This window comes from Phycodurus eques, chromosome 16, assembly GCF_024500275.1.
Source record: "Phycodurus eques isolate BA_2022a chromosome 16, UOR_Pequ_1.1, whole genome shotgun sequence".
Taxonomy (NCBI): domain Eukaryota; kingdom Metazoa; phylum Chordata; class Actinopteri; order Syngnathiformes; family Syngnathidae; genus Phycodurus; species Phycodurus eques.
Window position 1 is genome coordinate 14,877,477 of NC_084540.1, and position 20,468 is coordinate 14,897,944.

The 20,468-nt window shown below is 40.0% G+C and overlaps 1 protein-coding gene across 10 annotated transcripts in view; it reads right to left on the reverse strand.

Moving 5' to 3' along the window:
* Positions 1-720: 720 nt before the first annotated feature.
* LOC133414529 (septin-9-like) overlaps positions 721-20,468 on the reverse strand; it is a 78,949-nt gene continuing 59,201 nt past the window's right edge. For 7 of the 10 annotated variants that reach the window (XM_061699946.1, XM_061699947.1, XM_061699949.1 and 4 more), the window contains 9 exons: positions 9,111-9,302; positions 7,943-8,071; positions 7,731-7,812; positions 7,137-7,274; positions 6,101-6,218; positions 5,813-5,908; positions 5,633-5,729; positions 1,904-1,955; positions 721-1,826 (listed from right to left, as the gene is read on the reverse strand). In XM_061699946.1, coding sequence (XP_061555930.1) covers positions 1,685-1,826; positions 1,904-1,955; positions 5,633-5,729; positions 5,813-5,908; positions 6,101-6,218; positions 7,137-7,274; positions 7,731-7,812; positions 7,943-8,071; positions 9,111-9,302 — 1,046 coding nt within the window. In that variant the 3' untranslated portion in view covers positions 721-1,684. Of the gene's footprint in view, positions 1,827-1,903; positions 1,956-5,632; positions 5,730-5,812; positions 5,909-6,100; positions 6,219-7,136; positions 7,275-7,730; positions 7,813-7,942; positions 8,072-9,110; positions 9,303-10,462; positions 10,554-20,234; positions 20,316-20,468 lie in introns of those variants that run through there. The other 3 variants (XR_009770041.1, XM_061699951.1, XM_061699953.1) reach the window with 3 other exon arrangements.

Sequence of the window (20,468 nt, forward strand, 5' to 3'; positions counted from 1 at the left end):
TAATAGCTAACAAAGTGAGTTGTTGTGAAGTTCACTACATCAATTGGCAGCATCACACAGGATACAGCAAGAGAAAATATGTATTGTTTCCAAGTAATAAAATGAAGCCATTATGGATGATTAAGCAACCTGTGACTTGAGGTAAACGCAGACTAAGGGGCACTACATCATGCAGCAGTCGCAATTTTATGATTTGCACTAAAATGGCCATACTGAAATGTTTTTTTTTTTTTTTAATTAATCAACTTTTTCCTTTTCACGACTTTTGTAGTATTAATACAATTAACTTCAGATTTTTTCCCCCTGGTAATATTACTTTTTTTAAACTTGAAACTTCATTGTTGCAATCTTATGACAAATTTTGACTCCCAGAATATTCCAACTTCCTTACTAACTCAATTCCCGGGTTTTAATCCAGTGGTTAATTACCTCAGGGTGTTGACGTCTGCACAGCCTCTGTGAATGAGTTCCTGTCATCTCCCACTGCGGAATAAGAGACCCAAATATGTAATAAGTGTTAATCAGGCCCGCACTGACCTTGCGGGCAGCCTTAATTGGCATGGCAATCAAACCACTCCACTATGACAATTAGGCCAGCAATCAAATGAACTCACCTGGTCTGCATTAGCTTCAGGCTAAGACATGGACTAATGTATATGAGAAGTACAGATGATTTCAAAGGACAAGGATAGACACTGTTTTAAAAAAATAAGGGACATATTTACAACAAAAATCTTTATTTCTTAAAATAAGATAAAGGACATTTTGTTATTATCAATAATACAGGTACAAAAAAAGGAGAACAAAGAATACACAAGATGGTAGCTGGGTGGAATTAAGCAAGAATTAAAACTGGCATAGTTGCTTGGTAAGTAAAATAAAATTTGTTTTTCATCCTTCTAAACAATGGGAGCTAATGGAGACGTGTAAATGCGGGCAACGCGGCATCGATAACATTCTCCAATAAATAAGGCACGATTGAGTCAGCCTAATAGGATTGTCTTGGAAATTATGTGAAGAAATGGACCAACAATATTCACATTTGACATGGTGCATAAATAAGTACTCATTAAATCACTCTTATTAGATATTTCTTTGAATAAAAACAGTGGCAGTTATTACTGAATTAAAAATACACCAAGGTCCTGATGTCCATGTTTGACATGACATACGTGTGACCAAAGCAGAAACGCACCTTGTGGCAGTAAGTGAGAGTAACTCAAGAGACGTGCCATTTTGAACCCTTCGCCTCAACCGTTTTTGTGCACTGAAAGATGATCCTGCAACACAAACACACACATGCACGCACACACACGGTGCAGTTCTCAAACACAGATAAGCAGGCGGTACATAACGATGGGAACTCTTATAAGCGCCGCAAAAGCATCCAAACAAACAATGAGAAAGCGTAAAGAGTGGACAATAAAAACGTGGACGATTAGTTTTGAGTGTCAGTTCCTTTTTGGCACCTGGAGTGAATCCATAAGGACGACTGTTGGTTAAAGTAAAAGTTGTAGGGACTGTGGGAAGAATCACAACATCTCTTCACTGTTTTCCACTGAAGTGAGAGCAAGTCACTGGAAGGAAACAACAGACAGTCTAGTCAGGCTTGTGTGTTTCTAACCCACCTGTACAAAGAGGGTCAAAGTTTTTAAGAATAAGGGAGTTGAGGATCGGTGTGCGTCTATATTTCGTGGGCGGTAAGATGATGTTCCGGCACCCCGTTGGTGTGAGACGCCGCCGTGTTGTTCTCATTGAGGCGCCTCACGCGGTACATTTCGTAGTGGATGCTGCTGGTGATGTCCTTAATGTTCTGCATATGCGTTCTGGAAAGGTACACATACATATGACATCACACTGTGACGGATGCGCGGAAACATGATGGTACGGAACGGTCACTCACCTGATTAGGAGATCCCGTAAATAGGCAAACTCGCAGTGCGCTATGTTTTCAACTGATGGAGAAAAACAAATTGTTAAACGTTGACACTGACAGGCCAAAAAGGAACAAGAACAAAAACAATGCTTCCTAAATTGTCCACGAGGGAGAGCCCATTTACAATCACTAAGCTATATGCCCACAACTACAAAAAGGAGTTATTCGCACAACATTAAAATACAAAAATATTAGATTGCATATTTTAATGTTTTTAAAGGAGCAATCTTCTGAAAATAAAGTGTGTGTGTGTGTATTAGTATATTTTGTAGAAATAATAACATCTATGTACAATAAAAATGTACATTTAAACATTGACGGATTTACAACATTCACAACTTGAAAACCAGTACAAATCATTTTTTAATGAAAATCACTAATAATCGCCTTAACAGTTTCGGCTAAAAGGTATTCATTCACCATACAGAAATGCACTTCAAAACATTTTTGGGCCAAGATATGAATCATTTTGGGCTAAATTGTATTGAGGACACCATTTGTTTAAAAAAATACAGTTCTCATTACGTCTCAGTTGCCAACTTAATCTATGTGGCATCTCTATGTAGAGATAAGGCTAATTGCTCATGCAGCATGTGTCTACACAGCGCACACAGCAGGAAATGAAACTTCCTTTATGAGACAATTCGGAGTTGGACACTGCCTCCTGTCTGGAGTGATAATATAATTAAGTATACAAGTGAAAATTACTGTTAACCAGTGCGGCTATTATATTATTCATGACAGCAGCACTCCTCGCGTCTGCATGAGGCCTGCGTCAGCTGCAGAGCGCGTGACACCAGTCTCCAAACTTATCGACTGACCGTCTGTCTCTGTGATAGTATGACTATTCGTGTAACTCAATTTTTTTCTCATATTACAACTTTACTCTGATTAAAAAAAATTAAAAAATATCCTCAATATCAAAATTTAATTCTCATAACTTTTTGTTTTACCTTGACTAATCCCCCCCCCCCACATACTTTACAATATAAAATGTTTACTTGTAATGTTACAATTTTATTCCCTCAATTTCCTTTTAAATTACGCTTCATTTCCTGAACTTTATTCTCTTAATACAACTTTTTAGAATTTCACGACTTTCTCATAACTTTGACTTTAATACATTCATTCTTAACTACTTTCCTCATCACAATATAACTTCTAATGACTTTTTGTTTTTTCCTTGTAAAATTAAAATTTTATTCAGCCAACTTTCTTATAAATTATGTATTATTCTTGGAGATATATTCTCTTAATACAACTTTTTTTCCAGAACTTTACACCTTTGTCCCTTATAATAAAAATAGAAATTGTCTAATTCCAATGATATTTTTTTTATATTTGCTTTGTCTCCGTTTGTACATATGCAGTATTATTAATTATTATTTCATCTTAATGATATTTTCTCATAACTTAACAAGGTCTCTTCAACTGGCTCAACATTTGTCTCGTAGTGTGAGGATTATTTTTCCCCGTAATATGCTTTAGTCATCTAATGTTGGAGTCTTCTCCCCTCCCCTTCCCTTTCCCCCTGTCCCATCTTTTTTTGGAACCTGTTGCAGCCATAAAATTCCAAGTTATTGATTATTTGCTAAAAACAAAGTTTATCAGTTTGAACATTAAATGTCTTGTCTTTGTAGTGTATTCAATTAAATATAGGTTGAACATGATTTGCATGTAAAAAACAATGATTTGCAAATCATGTTCTACCTATTTTAATTGAATAGACTAAAAAGACAAGATATTTAATGTTCAAACTGATAATCTTTATCTTAGAATTTTATGGCTGCAACACGTTCCAAAAAAGCTGGGACAGGGTCATGTTTACACTGTGTTACCTCACCTTTTAACATTCAATAAATGTCTGGGATCTGAGGACACTAATTGTTGAAGCTTCCATCCATCCATCCATTTTCTGAGCCGCTTCTCCTCACTAGGGTTGCGGGCGTGCTGGAGCCAATCCCAGGTGTCATCGGGCAGGAGGCGGGGTACACCCTGAACTGGTTGCCAGCCAATCGCAGGGCACACACAAACAAACAACCATTCGCACTCACATTCACACCTACGGGCAATTTAGAGTCTCCAATTAATGCATGTTTTTGGGATGTGGGAGGAAACCGGAGTGCCCGGAGAAAACCCACGCAGGCATGGGGAGAACATGCAAACGCCACACAGGCGGGGCCGGGGATTGAACCCGGGTCCTCAGAACTGTGAGGCTGACGCTCTAACCAGTCGTCCACCGTGCCGCCTTGTTGAAGCTTTGTAGGTGGAATTCTTTCCCATTCTTGCTTGATGTACAGCTACAGCTGTTCAACAGTCCTGGGGTCTCCGTTGTCGTATTTTACGCTTCATAACACACCACACATTTTCAATGGGAGACAGGTCTGGACTGCAGGCAGGCCAGTCTAGTACCCCCACTTTTTTACTATGAAGCCACGCTGCTGTAACACGTGCAAAATGTGGTTTGGCATTGTCTTGCTGAAATAAGCAGGGGCGTGAAAAAGACGTTGGTTGGATGGCAGCACATGTTTCTGCAAACCCTGTATGTACCTTTCAGCATTAATGGTGCCTTCACAGATGTGTAAGTTACCCATGCCATTGGCACTAACACAGCCCCATACCACCACAGATGCTGGCTTTTGAACTTTGCGTCCATAACAGTCCGGATGGTTCTTTTCCTGTTTGGCCCGGAGGACACGACGTCCACAATTTCCAAAAACAATTTGAAATGTGGACTCATCGGACCACAGAACACTTTTCCACTTTGCATCAGTCCATCTTAGATGAGCTCAGGCCCAGAGAAGCCGGCGGCATTTCTGGGTGTTGTTGATAAGTGGCTTTTGCTTTGCTTAGTAGAGTTTCAAGTTGCGCTTACGGATGTAGCGCCGAACTGTATTTACTGACATTGGTATGCTGAAGTGTTCCTGAGCCCATGCGGTGATATCCTTTACACATTGATGTCGGTTTTTGATGCAGTGCCGCCTGAGGGATCGAAGGTCACGGGGATTCAATGTTGGTTTTCGGCCTTGCCGCTTACATGCAGTGATTTCTCCAGATTCTCTGAACCTTTTGATATTATGGACCGTATATGATTAAATCCCTAAATTCCTTGCAATTGTACGTTGAGGAACATTGTGAACAAGTGCGTGAGAAAGTAGTCGAACAGTTTAAGGACAAAGAGGTGAACCTCGCCCCATCCTTGCTTGTGAATGACTGGGTACAAAAGGAGCTTCCCTGAAATGCTCAATCATGGCACCCACCTGTTCCCAATGAGCCAGTTCACCTGTGGGATGTTCCAAACAGGTGTTTGATGAGCATTCTCTTCAACTGGCTCAACATTTGTCTCGTAGTGTGAGGATTATTTTTCCCCGTAATATGCGTTAGTCATCTAATGTTGGAGTCTTCCCCTCTCCCCCTTCCCTTTCCACCTGTCCCAGCTTTTTGGGAACGTGTTGCAGCCATAAAATTCTAAGTTAATGATTATTTGCTAAAAACAATCAAGTTTACCAGTTTGAACATTAAATATCTTGTCTTTGTAGTGTATTCAATTAAATATAGGTTGAACATGATTTGCAAATCATTGTATTCTGTTTTTATTTATGTTTAACACCACTTCCCAACTTCATTGGAATTGGGGTTGTAGATCAGTGATATGACATAAGGAAGAGGAGAAAAGGACTACAGAGGAAGTTGTACCTTCAATGGTTCCCCACTTGGTCTTCCTCCCCAGCAACCTCCTGCCATTGACCTGGTACTCCTGATCGCTGCCCACAACAGCAAACGGAATCATCTCCTGCACACAAGCAGAACCGCAAGATAAGAGATGGCCGTTCGCACACAGTTTGTAGAGGTTTTTGGAAACTTTGGGATCCTCACTCTGATCTTCTCATTGATCATCCTGTCCTCGGCATCCTCGTCAAACTCTTTTTGAGGGTAGATGTCAATCCCATTGGCTCGCAGCTCTTCCCTAATCTGCTCCAAGTCACACAACAACACAACAGTTTTGAACACTTTCAAGGCAGGGCATTAATTAAGCAAACATCTGTAACCTTGAAACATATCAAAAGGGCTTTAATATGCACAATGTATATATCAAGGAGGAATTCAAGCTAGTTCGCCTTTTTACATAATGGTGAGGAACAACAATTAGTGAGTAGATGTCACCTTCTTTTTAAAGAAGTCCCTCTCCTCTAAGGTGAGTGTATCCGCTTTGGCAATAACTGGAACTATGTTGACCACCTTACTGAGACGCCTCATGAACTCCACATCAAGAGGCCGCAAACTAGGTAGAAAGGGGAAACAAAAATCTAACTAAGTACATTGATCTGCAGTACACAGATGGTCCACCAGAGGTCAGATAGATTCATGACCTACTTTTCTTTTGTTGTGATCTGTGCAGGTTTGGAGAAATAGTGACCCATTTAAAGAGCTCCAGCAGTTAATGGCAGGAGCCTAGCTAAGAACTCTTTAACAGACTGTGTAAAAACAAAAAGCCTGGCACACTCATGCGACAACACTCTCTCGCAAAGACTAAAGTGCCAAATTGACTGTGCGCATCCCAGAGACACGCAGATATTTAGTCCTTCTCGTTCATCCTGCCTCTTATTATTAGGCCAAGACTGAGCAGCAGCTGGTCTACCCATGTGACAAACTGCATGATATATTACTAGATGGGGCAAATGCGCACACAGGGGGCAATTCACATTCTCCCCACGCTTGAGTAGAGACAGGCCACAAGACGAGGTTCAACAGTATCTTCTGTTTTGAGGTTTGACAACAGGCAGCTGTTTTGAAACATTTCATTATGCGAGTGCGCACCATAACCCTAATTTATTCTGTGCGCACACCTAGCTAGCCCTTGAGCCCCACACAGTGCAGGGCTTAACCAAATTTGTGTGTGCAGTTGGATCATAACCAGATGTGTCTTCAAGGGATCCAGCCAAGAGAATCGTTGTATTTTGAGCTGCTGTCGCAGGGCCTGACGAGCCCATCTTCCCTCTGCCGATTTGTGTTCAGGAAATGTGTGTGTGCGCTCAAAAACCCTGCGGATGACACTAATTTACATAGGCAATTCTCCAGCCGTCTTAACTGCATTGTGTGTGTGTGTGTTTTATTGGGTTTTTTTTTAAGTCAAAACCCAAAGTCAAAGCATGTGTGCCTTTTTCACTGCATGCATGTTTATGCTTGGGCACGTCCTCACCAGTGTCCAGTAGGCGGGATGAAGTATATGCAGCAGTGGACTCTGGAGTCAGGGATCCTCTTCTTCCTGTTAATGTTTATCTCCTCCTGCAGATAGGCCTCGTACTGGTCATTAATAAATTTCATGATGGGCTGCCAGCTGGTCAGCGGCGGGGCAACAGAAAGATGGAAAAAAGAGAATGTAGTCACAGGAAAGGAACAAAGACAAGAGACATCTGGTTAGGTTTTGCAATTAATTTAATTAATATTTACCACGGAACCTTTAAATATTTTTTTCAAATAATAGTTTGAGTATACAGGAGGCCCTAGGTTTACAACAGAGTTCTGTTCCTACAGTAGCGTACCCAAATTTGTACAGTAGTAAGCCCTGAATGTGCCCTACTCTATCACTAATGCAAAAGTCATAACTACATTAAATATTTATATTTAATATTTTTTATTATATTTTTATATTGCTTTTATTGTAAGTACAATATAGAGTATACAGTGGTTAACTTGTGAAAAATTGGACAGTGAACAGCTCCAGGTACAGACTGTTTTCAGCCTCAGAGGTTCCACTGTATAAAGTTAACGTGAAACAAAAATTGAAATGTACCAGTTCTCATTGTTTATCTGGTCTCCAAAGCCTGGTGTGTCAATAACTGTCAGCTTCATTCTCACTCCCTTCTCTTCGATGTCTGCAAAAAAGAAAACCCACAGAAGGTCAGTCAATGCCATACATACAGTCTTTAAGGCTTTATTGTGGCTAAAAATAGGGTGGGGAATGGCTTGGTCAGTGTCAAGTAAAAATACAGTAGGGGAGAGTACCATGACTGATTGATTTGATTTCAATTGTCTTGGGGATCTTTTCCTGGGCAGTGGCCATGACAGACTTGCGACTGACTTTCGACTTGAACAGCGTGTTCATCAGAGTAGACTTGCCCAGGCCACTCTGTCCTGTGAAGGAATATGAAAAGAAAGGAAGCAAAAAGAGAGAAACGTTGAAATAAATGTAATTTTTCCTCCATACTAAAGTTTACAACAACAACGAATGCCACAAAATATTAAAAAACGAACAGTCTGGCAATGTTTGGGAAAAGTGGGTAATTCCCTTTTACAATTAAAAAGTTGAAAATTTAACACAGTGGGGAGAGAGCAAAGCTATGTCATGTTCGTAGAAGGTTCACACAGGAGGAAATTCTAAGTGGCTGTGTTTGCAGTGAAGGCGCATGCATGTGATTACGAGATGATCACAGTAATGATGTGAATGAGACGTTACCGCAAGCCCTAGAATGTCTGGATACTGATTACAGTTAATTTTGAGAGCACCATTTTCTGTCAGAACTTGATTAGAGAGAAAACTTACATCATGGCTGAATAACAGGAAACTTTAAGAGTTGGATGCAACAAATTAAAAGGGCTACCTACTGGATTACAAGGCTCAGAAAGATAACTGATTGTTATGATTGGAAATCATCAGCCAAGTATACGGTTTTAGCCCTCAATTAAATGTGCATTAATTTTAATTCACTCATTCACTGCTGTGGATGTGAATATTCATCAACTGGAATCCAACCATTTACTGCCACTGACGTGTACATTTGTCAAGTACATTGTTCAATGGGTAGGCCATGTAAGCTTGTCTGTGAAATTCAGGTTTGTAAACGAGTGGAATGAATAACAGATTCCTGTATCTGGCGGGCATTGCATTGTTTTAGATTTGAGATCAGCACAACTTTTAAGATGAACATAAAGATTAGGCGGTAAAGCTTGGCTTGTCACGACAATTATGAGGGAGAGAAATGCCAACAATTCAACCAAAATGTTCAAGAAAAAAAATCAAAACTTGGAGATTGAAAGCACACGGCTATTATGATTAATGCCACAAGTTCCCCCCACTATATATTTATTTTACACATTGGCATTGCAGCTCAGTGACAAGCTGAATATCTTCCAATATAACTTCATAAGAACAGCAGCATAATTTCTCTCTTACCCACAACCATGATGTTGAGCTCAAAACCTTGCTTCATGGCTTTCCTCCTCATCTGCTCCAGGATGGCATCAATGCCTACATAACTGAAGTCAACCACTGGGCCTGCGGGTCTCTCGCCGTACGATTCCATGGCATCGGGCTCCACGGTGTCAGTCATGGCACTGCTGGTGTAGCTTGAAATCACCTCAGACCCTGATTAGACAATAAAGAGATAAGGAGGTGTTCAGGATTAACATTTGTGTGTGGGGCGGAATATATAATGGCGATATGGCATGTTGCAGATATTTATAAAAAAAAAAAAAAAAAAAAGACAAGCACTCTCTCTGTAAAAGTAATTAATGCATGGAATCACATTTAATTTGACATCAGTGGATTGAATAAACAAGGATCAGTAAGTGGAAGGAGGAACCAGTATCAGTCAAGTTTTATGGAGACCATTTGGAAGAAGTTTGATTTCAAACCCACAGGTCAGCAAGGGGTCTACAGGTATTTGGAACTAGAAAACGCTTATGTACTATGCAGTTTGTTTTGGTATTTACCAGCGTGTCTGAAGGTTTGTGGCAGATATTTTACTATGTGGGGTGAAATAAGATTTAAAACCAAAATTGTGAAGGGGTGCGGGGGGAATACAATATATGATACCGCATGGTTGATACCTTATTCAGCAAGCACCAACAAGGAAATGATTTTCTCCATTTCCATTGCTAGGTGAGAAATTTTGGAAAACCAAACAAATCAGATTGACCAGCATCCACACAAATGATATTGATTTTATAGTGTCTGTAGAGTGCTTGATAAGGCTAATTCTCCTCACAAGGCTTCATACTCCTCTCGTTACTGTCAATCTGAAAATGGAAAGGAAACTGCTGAGGCAGGAACCTGAGACACACACATCTCTCACTTACTATCAGCCTTTCCTCCTTATCACACAGAGCTGGCCCGTAGGCATCTACACGTCTCAGCACATGACAACATGAGCGAAGGATTTATCAGCTATTGGATTCCAGCCAAGCACAAATCCTCCTGCCAGACTATCTGCGGACTGTCTCCCCTCTGACAGAGCAACCAGTTTGTTTTAAACCACTCAATTCTGTATCACTCAAAGAGTTTACATCAACAGAACTGCACAAAGAGGGTCAGTGCACTTAAAACCTGGCAGCGCACTGGTGACTACAAAAAATTTGGGGTAGAATAACACCGGTGTGGAAAGACGAGACTAATTCAAGATCAGAGTCTTCAATGTGCGGCTTCGTGTGTCAGTCTCTCCTATGGAAGCTGCTTTTCATGGCTTCTAACACCACTTCCACCACCATCCTGTTCCAGCAGTCAGTCAGCAATTTTGTGTGACTTACTGCCCTCCACCTCTGCACCACACCTCCTGCATTCCTCTAGCTCTGCTCCTGTCTTTCAAGCTCACCCTTTTTTGTCTTGTAACGGTACGATTCAGCAAGGCCTCTTTTAACTCTGCTCCCACACTTTTGAGCTTTCATGGCTATGTGGTGTTATAAAGAGGTGATGACGAAAGCGAACAAACACCGCACATATTAAAGAGGCTGTATACAATGTTGAAGAGAATCAAAAGACATTTCAGATACAGTATCAGCTTCAAAATAAAAACGTTCTCTGAGCTAGCAACCAATGGTATAAATTTAACAATGCAACGTAATGTATCGCTTACAATACAGTAGAAATGAAACAGCATCCAATATCGATACTGCAGCTGGTCAGTGAAAACCAAGGACCTATGCTTCATGAAAATGTTTTAACTTTTAAGACTTTTTTTTATATGAATATCCACGAGTAGTCTACAACAGTGCATATTGAAACAACAATAAAAATTATATTGGAAACATGCCGTGTCTGTTTAAAATAGAGTAAATTACGTTTACCTTTCATTAGTTAATAGTGATGTATAGTAGATTGTTTTCTTCTCTATAGTGAGAATAAGCAGTACAGAGAATGGATGGAAGGATGGACATCCATGATCGCACATCTGAACATCACTCAGTCATATTACTGTACCACTTCGAATTCGAATAATTAGATCACAAAAACAGGTCAAAGAAAAATCTTTGCCTCAAAGCTTTGTATTCATCATTTTTATACACGAACTATTGTTACTGCAGACCTGGGTAGCAATAAGCGTGAGCAAGGAGGAAAGACTGCGTAAAAGACATCGTCCAAAGTTAAAAAACACACCCAAAAAATATATGTAAAAGAAGTGCAATGTGTCTAGCGCAAAGCAGAACTGGCTTACACAACAACTGCATGTAAACGGTTATGTAAATCATCTTATTTAATTTATCCTACAGGAGTTGTAATCCCCCCACAGGTGGTCAAGGACAGACACAACCGCTGGTGCACTTTCCATCGCTATATTAAACAAACGGTAACAAAATAAACATGACAAGCACATATACACTAGCTGCAAAAGCCACAACTGACGCCCACGAACTCAACATGGAGACTGGCTAACGGCCAGTCCTAGCCAGCCAACGCTACACTCTCATTCGCTGACTCCCAGGTCACTCAACAGGCCAGGCCCCACCTTTAAAGGCTATAGACACCAGTGTACAACATGAGTATGGTGACCCCACGTGGACTAAAATAATACTTGCATATTTTGCATTGATTGATACTGATATTTAATGTTGGAAAATATTTTTTTATGCAATTACTCAATCTATATGGGATTCTAAAAATATTAAATAGCCCGCGCCTTAAGTCTACGCTTTTATTTTGATGGTCTAAAGATTATTTACATCAATGATTCTCAACTGGTGGGACGGTCGCCAACGAGTATGTAGTAAAAAATTGCAGGGATCCCAACCATACCAGACATACGACATTTCAACGTTACGAACAGCGCACAATGAACTAAAACAGTCACGTGGCACAAGAAGGCACGCTCAGTTACCACAATAACGGATTTTCATTGGAGTGTTTTACATTAAATGGCCTAAATGTATTTTTCATAGAAATATTTACGATAATTATGACTTTACTACTGCATTCACATACCGTAACTTACTGATAGACAATGGTGTTTTCCGACTTGCTGAAAAATTTTATTTATGTCACCAACATGAGCCGAGCTCTGTCAGAGCCCTGTACAGTGTAATATTTTACATGTATCCCATGTAAGACTTGCTGTTCATTTGAAAAAAATGAACATTTATTATATACAAGCGTCAGAAACACAGAGCTGCGGTTGTTTTTTAAAGTGGTCAATAAATAAAGTTGAGTTGAGAAACTATTTGTAACACTACATGTATTTGTATTTGGTATACCTCTTTTACTTTACTATATTAATTTTTGTACATGCAGTTGTCATGTTCATCCTCTTGACAAGCTGCTCTGAAAGGCACTTTGAATTTGTAGGCATGCACGGTTTTAAAAAAATACGATACTGAACAATACGTTCTCTTCATTTTTCTTAACTTCTATAAAAGTAGGACTTAGCGACAATAGAAAAACACTGTTCCCGAGTGACAAAAGTTGAGAACCACTGCTTTTAAAAATAAATAAATAAATAAAAAATAATAAAAAATAAACAATTATGTAATTAGGGAGACCTCTATCCAGTCTTGTCCTTAATCATATTTCTTCTCCAGAAGCAAGATGCTGTAGGAAACGTGAGTGAATTGTAAATTCCTGGTTCACTCACATCGGCGAATTTTGCAGAGACCTAATAAAGGTGAAGATCTTCAAGATAACCTAGTATCGGACAACATTTGGTATTCTCATAGGTTCTCTGACCCAAGGTGGTGCAGACATGGTCATGAGCCAGTTAACACAGGTGTCTGGAAACAGCCGGTTGGAGCAGGACCCCATAAATGTTGGAAGGCATTTGGGCTACACATGAGAACTGTCTGGTCCTGGTGGCGTACCATCTGGTGGTCTTATCTCGACAACTGGTTCATGCCAGGTCAAACAGTGATGAGAGCAGAACACACAGAGCAGGAACAGCCTCATAAATTGATGTAATAAGACTGTTGAATGAACATTACCAAGTAGGTTCTATTTCATGAAATATTGTATTGTTAGAGACAGTACACCAGACTTGCCTATAAACATTTTCCACAGCATTTACATATTTAACCTCAGAGAACCTTGCTACAATTGGACACTTAATAATTTGACTGAAAGAAAACCAAATAATTGAATGCACCAACATGTGGTTGCTTTTATTCTACTGCTTCTTGAAGACTCAAACACTACTACATGTTGGAATTGACTTTTTTTTTTGTGGCTTCATAATCACTCCGGATGATTGATTAGACTGATCACAGCACAATAAAAAACAAGAAACACAGTCATAGCATTACCTCCCCCAACAAGATTGGGAGGTTTTCTCAACACCCTTTGCAGCTTTCATTGAATTGATGTGCAGCTTCATTGTCACTCAGCTTTAGTTTCTGAAGGGATTTCCCCTGTATCAGATTCAGTTATGGGATGGCATGTTTTCTTTGTTTCCGTAAAAAAGCAACAGAATAATAAAAGTCGCAAAACAGAATGACTCATCGGCGATACTGTTTTCAATTACAGGCGCCAAAGAATTTTGTTCTTGCTTCCAGCGGTATTGGGTTGCACAGCTTTTTGCAAACAGGGTTGGCCTTCTGCTGTGCTGCAATAGCATTTTGGAGGAGGAAATAGTGCAGAGTAGGAAGGAGTGTGGGGGCAGAGGGATGTTCAAAGGATAAGCAAGAGATAAGAGAAGCAAAAAGGAAGAGGGTCATTGAGCAGTGGAAAGCAGAAAAGATCATAAAAAAGGTTAAAGATGAGTGTGGAATAGAGGAGAAAAGTCATTGGTGATTTATTTAATTTTTGTCAAAACTTCTATCTCAGAAAATGCAACAACAGACGAATGACTCCAAAAGTATATTTTCCATAGCAAAGTGCTGAAAATACAAAGAAATAAGAAAGTGGTCTCTCTGTATGGTCTATGTTTAGTGCAGATGTGGTTAAAGCCATGAGCCAGCTGGCCGATGTATTGATCTTGACAGCGTTGGTGAGCGCGTCAAAGGTCGTGTTCCTACTTTTGGGCTAAAGTGAATCATGCTGAGTTATGTCCCCTTATGACAAACTGTTGGCTTGACCTCTTCCACAAACTATATCTGAAGGGAGGACTCGAGACAAAAGAAAACATGCTCAACTTGCATCAACGGTCAGGGATTCAAATCTGACATGATTTCTGCAAATCCCACGATATCTCAGGAGTTGATCACACACAAGATGGCTGCTTTGTACAAATCTTTCAAGTAGGGAAGAGGTACTGTTCTCGCCAAACCAGAGCCATGTCAAACACACAGTGGACAAACCCACTAAATAGGTCATTTGTATCTTTGCTCTGCTCTAAAATGTTTTTTATGGGCTCTCTTTCTAAACATTGTCTCCTTTTGTCCTTTATTTATATTCCCAGGCAGGACAAAGGGGGCCTCGTCTCATCTTAACATGCCTAAATCTGTTTTGATTGAGACCCAGACGTTTCAGAGCAAATATGTGGGTAGCGGCTTTGCAAGTGAGTCTGGAACCTGCTTGTTTATGGCAGACACCAAATGTAACTGGGAAAACATAGTACTCGGTGCTGACAACTTAGTTAAACTGTCTATGGATTTAAGACAGCACCACACATAAACATGTTTCCCATTTTTAGTGTAAGTATCCAAATAAGGAAAATTAGCACCGGTTGTACTTGAAATATGGTCTTCTTTCAAGTGTTAGTGCAGAAAGGAACAGTTCCCAGAGTCGGTATCATAAGGCCCTCTGGAGATATGTGCCCTTTGACCTCTATATGGTCTAACTCACTCATTGTTCCACCTGACGGTGTGCATTTCTTTGCATCAGATGATGACATACACTACCAGTCAGAGGTTTGGCCACACCTTCTGGTGCTACTAAATGAGAAACGGTGTCCAAACCTTTGGCTGGTAGTTTATGCTATTCTATAATAGTGGAACCTCTACATTTCCTTCACTTCATAGGACCCTCAGCTGCAGTTGGTATTGACTTTTTTGCAAACAAAGGACTGATGACTGGTATCGTGCGTTTGAGCCCTTCGGTTTGCGCCGTTTGAAAAGACCAGGCATTGAGTGAAGATTTACTACTGCTACGTTAGCTTCTTGTGCTATGCCAACAGGTAGTAAGCCACCGACTGACTGACTGCAATGTTTTTGTCAGTTGTGATCACAAAAGGTAACGCGTTAGTATGTCTAGAGTTGTTCAGAGAAACTCCGTACCACTATGGTACTAGTTCTTACATATCTGATACAGCCAATGCCTACCCACTCAAATACTACCATAAGATTTGGCTATGGTACTCATTTCAGTGCCGTTTACAAGGATTCCTCCCTGCAAACTGGGGGCAGTCTATCAATTAGCCTGATAAAATACAGAAACCATAGCGCTCAGTGTGGCTTTACTTTGCCGGCAAAGACCTAAATTCTGCGACTTGCAAAATATGTAAGAAAATTGCGCCTCGACATGCAAGGGAGTGAAAACAAAATAAAGCCAAATTTGGGGAACCGGGAGACTTGTCCAAAAACGGGCATCTGTCGACAGGCTGCGATACTAAAAATTGCTTGAAATTTGGGGGCGAATCAATTTCTCTCCCCCCCCACGGTAACTCGGGACTTGCACATGAGACTTACTCACACCTCTCTTAACTGCAAATATGCTAAACCAAAGATGTGTCCGGTAAATCAACAGTCTAATCGGTTTACACGCCACCTGTAGTTACATCACCATAATGATTTTCGAGAGTGGTGTGAGGATATCATTAATGAACCAGTGTATGCTGATGCCAATGTTGTTGCACTATTGTAATACAAAAAAATGAGCTGGCTATTGAGCAGTTTGAGGAAGAGTTGTTGAAAAAAAAAATTCTTGCATATTAGTATTACGTATACAAGACAAAAAAAAAACATTTTAAACATTGCCAGTGAAACAAATTATTTCAATTATAATTTTCCTCAATTAGAAATTTTGTTTTGAAAGTTGACCAGCAAGACAAATGGAATGTTGTAAATTTTCAAGGTACCGGTACTCCTGGCCTGTGCGTTTGTTTTGTCGAGCATGTCCAATGTAATGCCAGTTTTGACACCATAATGCAAACGTTCAATCCATGCCAGTGCAAGTAGGATCACTATCTGGCATATCTCAGAAGCATGTTGATAAATGTTTGTGAGCTGGGAATAACGACAGCATAGTTTGTCTACTTGAGACCGCCAGAGGAATGCATTGTGTGAGACGTGGTCTTCCAGGCTCTCCCTCTGACACTGTGATGCTCAGATGAACAAGGTCACTCAACAAAAGGGGAACTGCCATTCTTTTTGAAAAGCAACATCACTTTGAGATAACTCACCAATGCAGATTCAACTTGTGACGGAAGCAATATGCACCGGAAAATTCCTCCCATACATCCGTGCTGCCGCAACTACTCATAAATTATACCTTTCAAAACAAGTTCCTGGTCATACTGCTAGCTATTAACCCCTAAGCAGAATAACCTAATGGGTAAAATCACGCAGGAAGTTGTTTTCTAAACCCTTGAGGAAAAGTCACTGAATGAGTAAGCTAGCTATTATTTATGAAAGTTGTTTACTGAGAAGGGCTGTTAAATACGATTAGACTGACCTGTAGTGAGTCAGAGTGCATAGGTCAAAGTGTATCAGCGGAATGGTTGGCTGACATCAAGAGTGGAGCCACATGGAATCTAACCTCTGTCCTCATACATACCTAACTGATGTCAAATACATGAAATAGTTTTTGCATTTATCCAAACAGCATTATTTAATCTATAAGTGACAGTTTATATGATTAATGCATGACATACGCCTTAATAAACACAAATTAAGCATCGCATCACATGACGACAGATATTTTCACTTTCCATGCCAAAGTATATATACACCTTTGCAAACCTCACTTCCTCACCTAGTCTATTTTACAATCTATGTCTACATTAACAGGTGACTGGATTGACAAAGATGAGTCTCAGAATCCGAGGGCTGAATTTGGGTGAGGAGTTATGATTACTTCCATGATGGGTCCATACATTAACTTAGGCTGGATGACAAAACACAGACATACACAAAAAGACACACAAGGTAACTGTGACCTTTTCAGCGTCCCATCAAACACTGGTGAAAGGCCAGCGTCTGTTCTCGCCTCCCAGTGCACCAGAGAGCCTTTCAACGACTCTGCGTGTCCACAAGAATTTGTGCTGCATGCATGCATGCTGGTGAGGCAAACCAGCAGTGGGTGACATTCTAAAACAGTGAAGGACGGTTGCTGTTTTCCATTAGTTGATTGTCAACTGTGTGAAGTACTGGCCGGGCCAAATTGAGACAGCGTATGGCAAAAAACAAAAATGAGTCTTTAGAATTTCATATAAAATGTAATTGTTTCCCCAGTGTCGAGCAAAAAAGTTTCCCACTGATTTAGCTGTGCAACTGCTACACTCATCACCCCAAGAACTACAGTGATGGGTGGGCAAACATAGATACGTAGGTAGATGGAGAGAGAGAGAGAGAGAGAGAGAGAGAGAGAGAGAGAAACCGAGAGAGAATGTAATAGTCATATTGTTTAACTGAGAATTGGGTCGACTGTGTGGATTTGTTCTTGATTAATTGTGTCTTGAAGCAATGGAGTGCACTCCTTAACTGCAACCAGCAAAGGCGAGCGACACTACTATCTAATAGTAATAGTAGTTAATCAGTCTCAACTAATTTGTGGTCTTTAAAAAAAAAATTAAAAAAAATAAAATAAAATTTAAAAAAACATGCGGAAGTCTCCACCAATGCTATGGCAACTCAGGGCACAAATTTTTGGCTCAACATGACGCTTATTAGGGAAACAGTAATACATTTCCCCACTGTGTTAAAATTAGACTTTACACCGATCTGATCGGCATCAGCCAATAATTAGCATTTTATGCTGATCAGCTTTGATGTCATAATTTGCCGATCCAATCAAAGACGTCATTTACGATCACTGGGCTTTGTCAAATCAAACGCGACCGGATACACTCGTTACCACAGCAGCAACAACAATTTCCATTGTTCTTATCCCGGTGTATTGTGTTGGTCAAAAAAGAACAAAATGGGGAAAAGCGGGTGGTGGTGGTCACCGGTGCCCGGGAGAAGATGTTCGTTCAAGCATTGCTGCTAACGAGCCACTTTAACTAACAACAGGAGAAGTGGCCAGCATCTTTGTGGAATTTTCTTTTAAAAAATAAAAACATGGCATGAGCACACAAAAACGTTCCCCCAAAATAAAAGACAATTCTCACACAAAAAACTCACTCTCTCCTGAACCCATCATCTGATTTTCAAAATTCTTGCTGCGTTGTACTCAGGTTGAAGTGGCCTTACCAACCACACTAAGTATTAGGTGTGTCCTGATCCAATCTTTGAGATTCGCAATCGGTCCAATGTCTAAAATCTCAGATTTTACTACTCTTAAACAAACAGTCCATTCCATGCGCCACTCCAGCACTTTTATCCAGCAGCACTCGGACGGTATGCAGAGCCCAGATAGTCACAATAACAGGTTGCTATGGTGCTAACAAAGTAGCAAGGAGTAAGAGTGAACGTTGCTTGCTGACACGCCAGTGAAGTTCACTATAAAACTGAATACGCTTAACAAAAGAATTACATCACTTACAATTACAATACACCTATTGAATGTTTAAAAACATCAGACTTGGTTAGTTTCTTTCTTCGTTTTTCCCACAAAAATCACTAGCCCAATGCTAACATACAATGAATGAAAAACACCACTGATGAGCTACCAAAAATTAGTATCGAACGTGAGGCACTTATCTCTCTCAAAATAATATTGGTAGACAAACGCTGTATAAACACATACAAACAGGCAATATAATACTCTCTGGAATATATTCTTCAAACGCTGTGAAAAATCAGTTATTATAATATTCGATCGTGACTTCTGCAAGTGTGTATCTCATTGTATGTACCACACTGCCCCGCAGAGGTCAAGACATGCACAGCAGATACTTTATCCCTCTGGTGCATAGCGGTCTTTTGTTCCTGTAGGTCACTGGATTGGACATGGTTGTAACTATATGAAAAAAAAATATATCATATTTTGGGGGGAGAATTTTTTTTTTTTCATGTCCTGAGAAGAATTAAACACTTCAGAAAAACTCTTGACCAAGGCTTTCATAATTCATTCATCAGAGAGTTAAGTAGCCTATTGGTTAATAAAAAAAAAAATGGGTCAGTTTTTCCACTCATATCTACTGTTCCTGATTGTTCTCTGTTTAAGTAATATCACTTGATCAAGCCTTTTCTAACATTCCATACTTGAAAATAACTCAATTCTGTTTGATTATTGCAGGAATCGGAATGGACCGATATCGGCCAAAACTCAAGGCTGCAAAATTTGTATCGGATCAGAAGTGAAAAAGTTGAATCGGGACATCCCTGCTTAGCATTTTGACAGGCTTTCATTTTTGTGAAATATTGTCACGTTGCTACTTTAACCACCTAGCCATTCATTTGAATATGTTGATGCACTGAATACTAATTTGTTCAGCTATTTAAACATAGTCTTCCACATAGATAACAAAAAAGTGCTTGCATGACTTAACATTTAAAACATTTTGTGAAAAATACAACTGACTCCAATAGCATTCTAAAATCTCAACAACAAAAAAATAGAAGCTTGAATGCTATTTAAAAAAAAATAAAAAATTGAGTGATTCAAAGGTTTGACTGACACGCATATCACACCCCTAAGCAACTATAAGTGATCTGGTAATGGATCACCATGAGAACAGAAACAGCATGTAGCTAATACGAGTCAAATGAGAAGACAAGCTGGGCTAAAGCACAATGGAAAGCCTCTGTATTTATGCAGAGACTGACACAGAACAGACATCCCACATTTAGAAGATGGGAGTATGCGAAACTTCAGCAGCGGCAATCATGGGCATGTGCAAACTAAACCAAATCAAATTTGAATGCGCTGAATCTTTTTCTTACAAACATCAACACGACTTACATATTCAGCCTGATAACAGCTTACAAAATAATCACCCCCATGTGAAGCATGCACAAAAACTAACTGAAATACACATTACACATATAGATCACTTACCGTATGTGCAGTGTGTGTGAAAGAGTTGTCCCTGGCTGTATTGCAGCGTGCTAGTAAGAGGCCGAACTCTTCTGTGGCTCTGAAAGCTCCCCGTTTGCCCCTCCCTTCCTTGCTTGTCATGTGAACCAGGACGTGAAAGCAACAGGAGACACCCACTTCCTTTATCAAGCCCCCAAACTTCAAAGGGAAAATTTAACTGCATAGGATTGCCTACCTTTTCAATGAGTTGGATTT